At 38.2% G+C, this 13,153-nt stretch overlaps 1 protein-coding gene across 1 annotated transcript in view; it reads left to right on the top strand.

The window, feature by feature from the left end:
* ZFPM2 (zinc finger protein, FOG family member 2) overlaps positions 1 to 13,153 on the top strand; it is a 416,479-nt gene that overhangs the window by 160,037 nt on the left and 243,289 nt on the right. Inside the window, exon 3 of the mRNA XM_019519407.1 lies at positions 1,135 to 1,253. Within this exon, the coding sequence (XP_019374952.1) occupies positions 1,135 to 1,253 (119 nt within the window). The remainder of the gene's footprint in view (positions 1 to 1,134; positions 1,254 to 13,153) is intronic.

The raw sequence follows: 13,153 nt of genomic DNA on the forward strand, positions 1-13,153 counted from the left end.
AAAAAAAAAAAAAAAAAAAAAAACCCTGAAAATTTATTTAGGGAATTTTGAGGACAATAAGTAGGAATCCTCTAGTAATGTAACTGGTAAATACTTTAAATTAAAAAGAATTCTTGAACTTTTTTTTTTTTTTTGGCAAAACGTTTTATATATTTTTTTTATACCTTGAAAAATAATTGAACAGGAAAACTTCCAGGGAGAAAAATATTTCTTATTTCTTTCAAAGTAATGAAACTGTCCATGCTTTCTGGGTTTTTTTCTCTTTTTGCTTCCTTTTTTCCCTTCTAGTAGAGAGAGAACCATTAATTTTTAAAATATTGACAAAAAAGTAAGTTATTTAAAAATTAACATTTTATCTCAATGTTTTACTTTCTCTTAGAGCAAAAAAAATAACAAAAACTCTAGTTACAGCATGCCTTTTTCCACAAGAGAGGAGGGAATTAGAAAGTGGAAAAAACTAGGCCTCCCCCCTCCATGTGCTTTTCTTATTCTAAATCCATTAACACTTTATAATATACACACATTAATCACTTTGAATCAATTACTCTCTAACTCAGGCAAAGTATCAGCTAAGCCTTTCTTTATTTTTTAGTACCAGTATAAATGCAGAGGAACTCTACTGAAGTAAATGGAGTTACTCTGGATTTACTTTGGTATAAATGTGAAAACAGATTGGCTCAATTTTTGCCTAAGTAACGACCTAAGTGTTTGGCTCTCTGTGAGGGTGAAATTCCAGAAGGCTGTTAGCCCAGGTGTACTTATAATATATTCCACTTTTTCTCTCCCATCATCTCTCTCTCCACAGCAGTATATAAAAGCCTCTTAAGTAACCATTATTCCCTCCATTCTCAAAGATTTACTGAATAAAAATGCCTTCAAAACTATAATGTCTGTGAAAAGATGCAAGAAAGGAATGGGACTTTATAAACTGAATTTGAATATAATTATAAGGAAAAAGGTTTAGTTTTTTTCTCTGGATGACAAGATCAGTTGTTTTTCAGGCAAGCATAATTAATTCTCATTATATGGGTCCTCAGAACATTGTGCGTATAAAACAAACACAAAGGCAGAGGTGGTTGTTGTCAAGGCACAAGTGAAAGTACTCTAAACGTTACTTGTTTTGTTTGTTTGCAGGAGAGTTGGAGATGTTCCAGAAGGATGGGGAGCGCAAGATTCAGAGTCGGCAGCAGCTTCCAGTTGGAACAACATGGGGGCCTTTTGCTGGGAAGATGGATCTGAATAATAACACCTTGGTATGTGACTGCTCAGAGAAAGTTGACTCTTGTATTCTATGCCCTCCCTTAGGGATTAGCCTTTATTACAGCTCCGCCAAATCACTTAAAAACAAGTCATTGTTAGCTTTCATGGACAGTGCTACTTGGAGCTTTTCCAATAAGTTCATCTGTGGCAGCAGTCTACATAGACTTATGCGGGTCACAGGTTAACGATACTAAACTTGTTACTTTGCAGAAGAATGGGAATTATGATTCTTACTTTATCTGTTGAGTCAAAGTGAGGCCTTCCACTTTAAACAACTGTTTTGATTATTAATTGTTTTTTCATTGTTTTGCAGCACAAATTAATTAGAGGACAATTCATATTTACAGTGCAGAAAATAGAAAAATAACTACGGTTCCTGATGTTAATCTATCCTGTCCTAAAAGTAAGGACATTGAAAGCTCTGTCATCTGTCATCACCCTGTAGTATTAGCAAAAATATTCAAGGGTGCTGAATATTAGGTTTAGATGTTAAATTTGGCTAATATCTAAATTAGTGCAAACTGCTTTAACTGCCTTCAAGTCAGTGGTCCATATATGTAATGTATAGTTGAATCTCAGTTCAACCTGTTGAGGAGAATATCATTCCTATATCTACATTGCCTTTTGTTTGTGCTGGTTTTATGTCTGACCTCTTATGTCGTGTCACTCAGGTTCACTTCCTTAGCATATTTTAAAAGATCACACTTTAAAGAGAAAAAGTAATCAGGTAAAATCTCAGTGCAGATGTATTGCACTGTCTTGACATCTTCAGTCTCTTGAAAAGACTGAGCTTCATAGCAGATACTTTTTACTAAATCAGCCCCTGCTCTTGCAGATCATTCATGCCCACATTACTGATGTAAGGACTTGTGGGATTCTTTCATTACAATGCATCATATACATAGTAGTTCCATATTTAAAATGCAATTTGCTGTATAACCTGTGCATTCTTTTTTTCATGTACACCTATTAAAAACAGTAACTAAGAATGTAGTTGCTGGACATATGTAGCATCCATTATAAACTGTAATGTATCTTAACATTTTAATGTAAGATAGGGAATTTTTGGTTGGTTTTTGTTTCTATTTTCCTTTTTTTTATTTAAAGACTCTAGTCAATATTCAGAAGCATTGGAATAGAAACATAGGATCAGATTTTCCAAGTGCTCAGCATCTACAACCAGCCAGAGATATTCCAGAGAAATGGACTCTCATTTGGATTCCAAATAAAGGACAGCACCTAGAAATAGCTCCATGGTCTAGCAGGGTTAGCTTTTCTCTTATCTATTTAATTTGCATCTTACCAATCAGTATGCATAAAGCACTTAGCACAGCAATATCTGTGATCTGAGTGTTTAAACAGACAGTGTGACAATTGGTGCAGACATATCCAGGCTCCCAGCTGCAGGGATGCACCTTGTGCTCCCACAGCTTGGACTCTCGATCAGCTGACAGAGCATGGTGCATCCCCCATGGCTGGGCACTCATCAACTGCAGGCTCCCAGTCACGGGAGCACATGGTGTGCCCATATGGCTGGGAGTCCAGATCAGCTGACAGGACTCCCAGCTGTGGGAGTGCATGTTATGCCCTGTGGCTGGGAGCCCCATTAGCTGTGGGCTCCCAGCCTCGGGGGTGCAACTGGCCATGCCTTCACTTAATAGCATAATAGAAACCAGCTACAAAGTTATTCCACATTTTTGTGGAATAATTTTGTGGCTTATTCCTTGTTTTATGATGCCATGAATAATTTTAACATGTTGCTAGGTTATAACTTAAGACATGATTAACTGGTTAATCGTGTTTTAAGTGTAACATGTGGCGGGGCCTAAATGTTACATAAACTTTTTCTTGTTTTGGTTAAGCAACACAGTAGGGAATGCTGACACTGGGTCTCTAAAACTACTGTATTTTCTGCTTCCGTTGGTAGTGGAAAATTTCATCAAAAATTTCTGCACAACAAAAGAATTACAATTTATACCTTGAAACATTTCAGCAACTAACAGGTATAACAACTGGACTGTAACCATAGGAGTTCTAAGAAATGTCATTAGAATAAATTTGCAATATATCATCAATACTAATATCAGTTTGTTATGCTTCTCTACTTTTTTTTCGGTCTCTGAAGGATTAACAAAGTTTCCACTGTTCTAGTCTAAATCTGTTTGTCAAAGTGTTGTTTAGTTGAAGCCAAATATTTAGGGCCAGATTCTGGTCAGTTTGTTAGGTGCATAAGTGGACTTAGTTGCCTAAGTGCAATTTTATTTCACCTTGCTTGACTCCCTGAGACAAACATTGTGTGAGTCTTCCTTCTCCTGGATGCCTTTTGTGACTTGTAACTGTATCCTTAAAACCAAAAGTTGATTCAGATTAGCAGATTTCCAGGGACTTGAACAGGGTGGAGCAGAATCGTGTTTAGGCATCTAAGTCCATTTAAATGCCTAATAGGAAGAATGCAGTTTGGCCCTTACTCTTTATAAACTGGCATTGGGTTTGGGAGTTTTACCGAGATGTTTTGGTTTCAATCAAACGTTCATCAGAAAGACAGCGAAGTCTGTAGGCTTAGTAGGATGAAGGTTAGGGAACTCACCTAGGGCTCAGGTTCAACTCTCTGATTTAGTATGATCTGCAATAAACCTCTGTATTGGAGCCAAAGCCCTAATAACCAAGCCATGGAGAAACACTCCCATATTGAAAGGACAGAGTCCATTTTTTGCTGAATTGTGACGGGCATTGTTTTCATTCCGTATTGGTACAGAAACATTTTGAAATATTCAAAGTAATCATCAGGTAGCTTCTGCTCTCTTCCTATCTTAACTGTTTCCTCATCTCCCAGTAACCATGCTAGTTACCTCAGAATGTTGAACGCAATAGAAAAGTTTTGATAAATCTGTCATTTATTGTGTAGGCAACCCAGTCACCAATCTAGTTGTTATATGTTTTTCTTTTATGTGAAGCTTATCTTATAATCTGTTTGGTTAATATAGCTGATTACTATTCTCTCTAAATTGCATGCTGTCTTAGGTTTATGAATGGGAGAAATATTTAAATTGTTTTTGAATTTTATTTATATCAAAATAGCTAGATATTCCTGTGCAAAATAGCTAGGTATACCCATATATTTATATACATACATTTGCACACTTTCATATATATAAACAGACATGCACTCACGTGTCTGTCTATACATACATATTTTTAAAAGCTCATTTGGCAAAAGCCTAATCTTAATCAGTTTCACATCTGTATTTGATAACAGGTTTAACATACATCTGAATGAGAACCATAAACATTTTATTGTAATAAAATTTAGAAATTTATCAAATAATCTTTGAAAGACTTCAACATAAATGTCTCATAAGGGAAAGAAAATTCATTTAACTTTATGCTACCATGCCACAACATTTACAGCTGGATTCCCACGCTTGATCCAAAACATCTGTTTGTGGCTGAGTAAGAATCAAGTCCTATTTTGCTTTGGTTGGGCAGGCATGTGGCTCTGTATACTTGAGCTAGCCTAAGTCATAGGATTGGTGCCAGGCAAAAGCCCATGACTAGTGGGTGTTAGATGGAGCAGGAGGGGGCTCTTCCATGTTTAGCCCTAGAGCCTACATGTAAGAGAACTCCCCAGGAACCAGGAGACTCATATTCTAGGCTCCCTTCACCAGATGGGGTTTGGCCCCACAGCTGTCTCACTTCCAGCATAGTGCTCTAACCACCAGGCCACAGGTTAGGAATTATCAAGGCCTCTCTTCAGCATTCTTTTTTAACCTATTTCCCAGGGCAGCCAAAAGAGGAAGGATGTGGGGTTAAAAAACATGCCTTTAAAGATTCAGATGCCTTTTCTTCTGGAAAGAAAGGGGCTTGGGTTCTACCCTGGATTCTTGCTCCAGTGAGGCAGAAACTCCCCACTACATGTACTTCAGGGAGAATAGAAACCCTCCCAGTACTGTCCATCCATTTTATCCAATGGATATTAAATGTACGGTGCAATGTGGCTCTACTTCAAAAGGAAACCTGAAGAGGGGACCTGTGGACCAGTGTTTAGAGCACTGTGCTGTAAAGTCAGAGAAATACAGGTAAGGGGAACTTAGATTCCTGCTTCCTAGGGGAATTCTATAAACCCCAGGCTCTCGGGCTAAAACATGGGAATGCCTTACCCCAGTTTTACCAGGCTGCACTTTCAAGATTTATGCTCAGTTATGTGCACATGAAGCCATGTGACTATCTGAGCAGAGTGCAGACATGCTAAATAGCCACTTGGACATTTGTGCTTCCACACTGGATGTGAAATAGAATCACAAGCTGTGTGTAAGTGCTGAAAATGCTGCTACACAGTTAGGCAAGTACTATTTAGGCATATAAAGTGAAGTAGGATTTTGCTGAACATCTTACTCATCCTTAACAATGGTAGCAATGGGTCATTTCCTGGTATTTTAATTATGATAGAAATAACCTAGTTTCTCTGCTTTCAGTCAGCTTTGAATAAAAGCAGAACATTTAATATGCTTTTAAACTGGTTCATATTCCAAGCAGTATTATGATGCTGGGTATAGACCCCTGTTGTTGGCTCAGGAGATTCAGCATTCTAATTAATTCAACACAGTAATTAATTGAGTCACTGTGCCAGATGTCAAACTTTTTTTAGATCTTTCAAGTTCCTATCTTCAAGTATGTTAACAATACACATCTCAGAGAAGTGGAAGCCTGGCTACCTTGAAAAACTGATTTAACTGACACTGGCCACTACAATAATAGTAAAAGTCATTGACTTCCATTCAACAATGCCTCTCTGCTGTGGAGGTACTTAATGGCTATCTTTTGTCATGTACGCACACCAGGACCATGGAAGACATCAAGCAGCAGCTCTACCAACTGAACTAAAGAGAGGGAGGGAGAATGATATGTATCAATGTTTAAGGGAGGGAGAATGATATGTATCTTTTTTTACACAGGTAGAAGTCAGTGGATATTGCACAGTGACTGGCTTCCTTTATGAAGCGGTATTGCCTAAATGATGCTCATGAAAAAGACTGGAGCTCAGATTCTCAAAGGAACTTCAGTGTCTCATTTGTATTTAGGTGTCTAGCACCTACTGATTGATTTAGGTACCTAAATACTGTTGATTAATAGACCCTAACCCTTAATAATTTCAAGAGACAAAAACACCTTATGCCCTCAGATGCCTTTCCCTTCCAATTCAAGGGCAATAGTTCAGTGGTTCAAGAAGAACTAACACTAGCTGACTGAAATGGAGCCATGATTCAGACAGGTTGCCAGTGGCAAGAAATCAGAAATCCCAAAGCCATGTCCCCCTGCAAGTTTGCAGGGAATTATTTCTCCAAAAAAAATTTCTGTTTTATCCTTCTCTTCTTGTCTTCCTGTGTCCTTGTCCACCTTTTATTATTTAAAAAAAGAAAATACACAAAACTTTTTTCCCCCATAATTGCCGTATGGCTGGTAATATATATATATATAAAAAATGTATGTATCTATATGTATTCATTCTGTTGTACAGAAAAGGAGAATTAATAGCAATATGAAAAATCAAGTTTGCAACACTAAGGAAGAGAGTAAACATATGTTTACATATTTTAAGCTATAAAGCCTCTATGCTTTTCTTTTTAATTTTTTCCCCTCCCCTTTTGACTTTATTACAGAAAATATATGCCAATATATACAGCATATATCTATATCTATGTTATAGATATAGGTATATAGTATATACATATAGCAGCAATTGACATCAGTGAGAACTCTGTTTTAGGATGAAGGAAATACAGTTTTAAGCACTGATGTTGCCTTGCTTGTCTTAGATGTGTGCACTACCAAGCAGCTCTAGAAGTGCAGTGGTTCTCATCCCCATGCACGTGTAGAGGTGAGATTTTCAAGGTAAATGACATTTGCCCATCCCCTCAAGACTGGAATCTAGACCCAAAATATATCAAACTGAACATGACCAAAATTAGAGCACTTGCTAATGTACAAAAACAATGCACTGATCCTGCATCCCTTATTCTAGTAGCTACTGTTCTCAGAAGCAGTCCCAAGTATAGGTACTAACAAGGAAATGCTTTTTTCTCCCTATTTTCCCCATAAATATACCTAAATATTTTCACTGTATAAATTCTTCCATATTAATCCCCATTATACCCTTTGCATTTCAAAACTCTGAGGAAATTGTAGCTGATACTTCTAAAGAAGAAGTGGCAAAGAATGTATAGCACATGATGAAAGTCAAACAGTGGTTCGTGCCATTACTTCATTAATCAAGTGGAAGCATTCTGAAAAATGTTTTTCTTTGGCTGCAGCCATCTATTTTTTGGTGTTAATCTGTGCCCTGTGGCAGGGTTTTGTGAAGCGAAACAATGAGCAGTTGTATCATACCCCCCCATTGTTGTAGCCCCTGTCAGAAGGAGGAGAGGATGATGCAGGTCTGTATCAGCCTGATAAGGAAAAGAGGATTCAAAATGGCTGTGCAGAGAATCCGGGGGAGTAAAGTGTGCAGTTTTGGACCAGCCTCGCAATGGAATACAGCAGAAACCCTTTAATGGGATCCTGAAGGTTCACTGCCAAAGCTATACTTCTAGAAGATTTCCTAATGAAATAGTTCGATTGGAAAGTGCTGTGACTGTCTGAGGAGCCAAGGTTCAAAATGCAGTTAAGTTATTCACTTACTAATCTGTGGCTGGTCACTTTAGGTCAAAAACCTCCTATCTATACCGCCCAGCTACTTTTAATCTTTAGAGTTACAGTATTATAGTTTACTGGCCACTTTGATTGGAGGTTCTTTAAAACCACTAAAAAGCTATACAGGCTCTCTGTGGCTCATTGTTTAAACAGTAATGCTTTTATCCATTTAGCTTAGACCTTAACCATTGGAGGCCAAGTTTGCTCTTTGATATAAATCCTGCATGCATGAAATTTGGCCTTATATTAATGTATAGTATTTTTTTTTATTCAGTTTCCAAAAAAAAACTCTGTAGTAAATAGAGGCCCTGATTCTAATCTTTGTTATACTAGTTTTGCAGTGTTATTGCTCAGGTGCATTTAGTGGATTCATTTCTAACTTATGCTGGTATTTATGATCAGAATCAGGCCTGTTGTGTTCAAAAGTGTCATTTCAAAAAATGTCTTTGTCTAAAAGCTAAGAAGCTTCAGCATTCCTGTATAACATCCTGTTTTACAATTAAGGGTAGTTTGCCACACCCTACAATTAGTAGTAGGGTGTGGTAGTAAAGTAGGCCTATTTTCCACCAAGTAAGTGCTGCAGTATGTGGACTGTCTCAAGACCTTTTCACAGCTTTTTTTCTATTTACAGCTTGGATGCTTGGGGTATGTTCTTACAGTAAAATCCATTGCCAAGCAGAGATACCTGAGCTAGCTCCCGTACTGGAAACAATCTAGCTTCATTAGTGCAGCACCGTGTCTGAGCTAATTAACCCCACTACTAATTACACAGCCATACTATGGCACCTGGCATGGCATTATTCCATGTAGATATACCCCGACTTCTTCCTTTATATATTCCCATTTATGCATTTACATTTAAACTGAAAATTTAACTTTAAATACAGTACTGATAGTGTAAGAGCACAGAATAAAGAATGGAATAAACATCCTCCTGATGGAACAAAGGTAAAGAGAGAGTTTTGACCTTGAAGACCTTAACATCAGCTACTGTTATGATGCAGAATACCAAAGGGCAATGAGGCAAGAACACAATCATATACAACAAAGACTCATATGAAGCATGCTACTATACATAAATTCTGTATAAAAAACAGTGTTAATACAACCACGAGGTTAAGAAATTATACACCTGACCGACACTTGTTGGTTGCAAAAGTTTATATATTTATATATAATAATATCTGAAGAAAATGCTTTAAATATTATATTTAAAATATTTAGATATTCTTTAGATATTATATAATATCTGAAGCAGGGGTTGTCGACTGGGCGTACGCATACCCCTGGAGATACTTGAACTAGGGGATATGCGTGGCCGGACGGGAATGGAGCACCACCACCTCCCAGGAGCAGGGCCAAGGTGGGGAAGCTCACGCGCAGTGGCTGCCACTGCTGCACACCAGCCTGCAGAGGGGCTTCCCCACCCTGCAGAGGGGTGCTGCTGCCCTCACCCCAGCCTGGTGAGCTTCCCTGCTCTGCCCCAGCCCTGCTCCTGGGAGGTGGCAGTGCTCTGTCTCTGCACGTCTTCCTCACCTCCCCACTCAGTGTCTGGCCACATGCCCTGCCTCATCCCTCCCCTCTTGGCATCCAGCCCCGTGCTACCCTCCCCACTCCACCCTGCCTCCCTCACTCAGCATCTGGCTGCTGGGGTTACTTAGATTAAAAAAGGTTGAAAACCCCTGATCTAAAGAAAATGCAGTCAGGCACAGAGTTAAGAACGAGGTTTCAATTTTGACTCTGCATTTCCTTTTTTTCTGAATGCTTAATTTCCCAAGTTTAATGTTACATGAATGCCAACTTTTAGCATGAAATGTCTTTGCTTTTTTAGCCTAAAGACCAAGGCCTTTATTCAGGCCAAGAAATAGACCTTTTGTTCACTACTTGACAGATGTACATTGAGTGACCAGAGCTTAAGTTTGTTTAAAAAATTACTGTTTGTGATTTAAAACTTGCTAAAAATTTCAGTTAATTACTTTATACTAGCTAAAAGCATCCCCATTAAATAGACTTTATTCTAATACTATCCTAATTAAGCAGTAGATGTTACCAATCATTCTCATTAAACTAAATCAGTTCCCTGGGAGAAATCTTAATAAAGCATCTGTCCCATTTCAACAAGTCTCATTTTGGTAGCATATACTGCAACAGTACTTTCATAGATTCATAGATTTTAAGATCAGATGAGACCTATATGATCATGCAGGCTGGCATTGTGCACAATAGATGCCAGGAAAAAAATGTGCAATCATTTCTGCATTAAGCCCATAACTTTTGTTTGAGTGATAACATAACTTTTCGGGTGTCATCTGGTCTTGATTTAAAGTGTTCAAGTGTTAGAGAATCAATTTTACACTTATGTAGTACCTTTCATGGGGCTAGTTATGTATAGCTATGCAGTTCAATGGTAATGTTTTCTACTGAGCATACCTTTAAAATGTTGTAAAGAAATCTCTTCTAACAATATATTACTTGTTATGAATATTTAGGTATAAAATGTCAAAATTAAAAGCTCACGAAAACCACAAGTAAAGCAGTGGCTGACAAACAAAAAATTCCTTTCGTTTGTATGTCAGTAGAGTTACACTAATGGCAGCCCTACTGTAGAGACAGCTCCAGTAGCCACTAATGTTTTAAGCACAACATTCTCTAGATTTGTATACAGAGGGCTGCATAAGACGGTGGTAAAAACATTAATGGCTACTTCAGCCACTGCACTGTTTGATTTTTGGATGACATCTAACACCAAAGGACTTTTTTTTTTTTTAGGCAAAAAGCCTAGAGCAAACAGGGTTGTAGGATGAAAAGAAACTTCAGACTCCATTATTTCCAGTACTTTGCATTGTTGGGAATGCAAGGTAAGGGGTCAGTTTTGATGATGCCACTTTTTCTATCAAAACTTCAAATAGTTTTTTTTTTAATTTGAATATTAGCTCTCTTCTTTTAAATACGAGTTTTGCAGGGAGGAGGGATGAAATTCTGGCTCCACTGAAGTCAGCAGCAAACTGTTGAGTTCAGCATAGCCAGGATTTCTCCTGTGGTTTAGATTCCAAATGTTAGAGCTGTACTTTTCTGAATATTGGCTAGGAGAGATACCTTAAAAATGATTAATGAGTAATGGAAATGAATGGCTCAAGAGCTGTATTTATTTGCATACTGTAAACACCTTTCCCCTGAAAATTAGCTGCCCAAAATTGGGGTGTGGTTCTTAAGCGGAGAAACTCATTTTTATGCTGGAACGGATGCAGGAGAAAAATGGAGTGGTGGCAGGGTGCTGTGCTCCACACTGACTAAGCCAGGGCTGAACTCTTTGGTCACATGGAACAGAAATGGAGTCCCATCCTCAGCCTCACTCCCCTCTCGCCTTGCTGCAGGGCCAACAAACCTACAGGTTTAGCCCTCTCACAGCTGCTGTCAAATTGGCACTAGCAGTTGACCAAGCGCAGGGGGGAAAGGGACTGGCACTGATGGGACTCACCCCTGTTCCGTGCAACCTGAGGATTCAATACTGGCTGAACCCGTGCTGTAGTAGGGAAGACTCTGAAAAAAATAAGGCACATGTTTTATTTGGGGAAGTGTGGCATGTGAATTAAATGTGCATTTCAGTACCTACCTATATGTAGCTGGATATTTTGAGACCATATTTCTAATTCTGAAAATTAAAAAATATTGGAATTTGTATTAAGCATAAAGCTGTTAGTAGGGTAAATTTTAGTTACATATGCTTTAATACTGAACAGTAAAAATCAAGATTTTATTAGAAATACATCATTTTTGCAGCTTTTGCTCTCAGTTATACCATTCTGCTGACTTCAAAGAACTGCCAGGGTGGCATGAGTATACCTGACAGATAATTTGCCCTTCTCAAATATAGTGATGCTACTTTGAACCATTTTCACTTGAGCAATATGCAGCTTTACCTGAGATATTATATACAGTATTTAAGAATCCTATGTCTCATTTATCAAACCTAAAGAACAAATCCATCCTATGGTGACAACTCAGAATCCAGGGGAATTAATAGGAGAATCAACTTCAGTCATTCTGTCTCTGCGAAATACTCAAGAAGTAGAGTAGGCTTCTCTACCTTGTTGCTGTCCTCCAGCTATAGCTTAGATCACCTGCTGCAATGCCAATACTGAGGTAGAAGAAAGAGCAATTTTACTTTGTTTTCATCATTCTGCCATGACTGTGGTTCTCATACAACTTAATTTGAGTACAAATGAAATTTGGTATGTCTCCTGGTGCAAGTTCCCTGTGTTCAATAGCTGTTAAAGAGGTATACAACGTGATCAAACCAGATAACTGGTTAACACATCATCTTAATAGTTAGTGATGATTAGTAAATTCTAATAAGATTTCTTTATTCTCTCTCTCTCTCTCTCTCTTTCTCTCTCTCTCTCTCTCTCTCTATATATATATATATACACACATACATATATATGTATGTGTGTGTGTGTGTGTGTGTGTGTGTGTGTGTGTGTGTGTGTGTATGTGTATATATATATATATGTTCCACAGACTAGAAAGAGGAAGAATTAATTTTAAAATATTGAGTAGGTGGCAGTACCATAGCAAGGGAGGGACAACTGACCTGGGTGCTGAAGCAAAGGGGTGCCAACAGGTGCTGCCCAGCTGGGGCGAGGTGCAGGATGGAGCTGCGAGCAGCTTGTTTGAGGGGTGCAGCAATGGGGTGGGGGTGGCCCTGCCACTGTGTGCATCCCCAGGCAAGCATGGCAGGGGGTCGTATGCCCTCTGGATCTGTGCACGGGGCGAAGGCAAGCTCCAACTATGGGCTTACCCCAGGCACCAAAATTCCCTGCTTTGTCACTGATAGGTGGTATTAAAAATAGATGAAAATCAAATTATTCTGAAACATGTTAAATAGTTTTGCAATGATGCATTTTTATATTTACTATATGGGCTATAATACTATAATAGCTAAGGAAAAACATAACCGTACCCACACAATATCATACATTCATTTCTAGAGATTTAGTAATGAGAGTTAGCCATATGATCATCAAAATGCTATTGGCCATATTTAGTATAATCTTTAGAATATCACAAACACTGTTATTATTTCTAATGTTGATCACTGTCATTCTAGCAAAATACCTTTTAATTTTAAACAGATTAATATAACTTCCCCTCTTCAGTATGTGATTACACACACACACACACACACACACACACACACACACAC

Source organism: Gavialis gangeticus, unplaced genomic scaffold (assembly GCF_001723915.1).
Source record: "Gavialis gangeticus isolate Ggan-Ray unplaced genomic scaffold, GavGan_comp1, whole genome shotgun sequence".
In the NCBI taxonomy this organism is placed as follows: domain Eukaryota; kingdom Metazoa; phylum Chordata; order Crocodylia; family Gavialidae; genus Gavialis; species Gavialis gangeticus.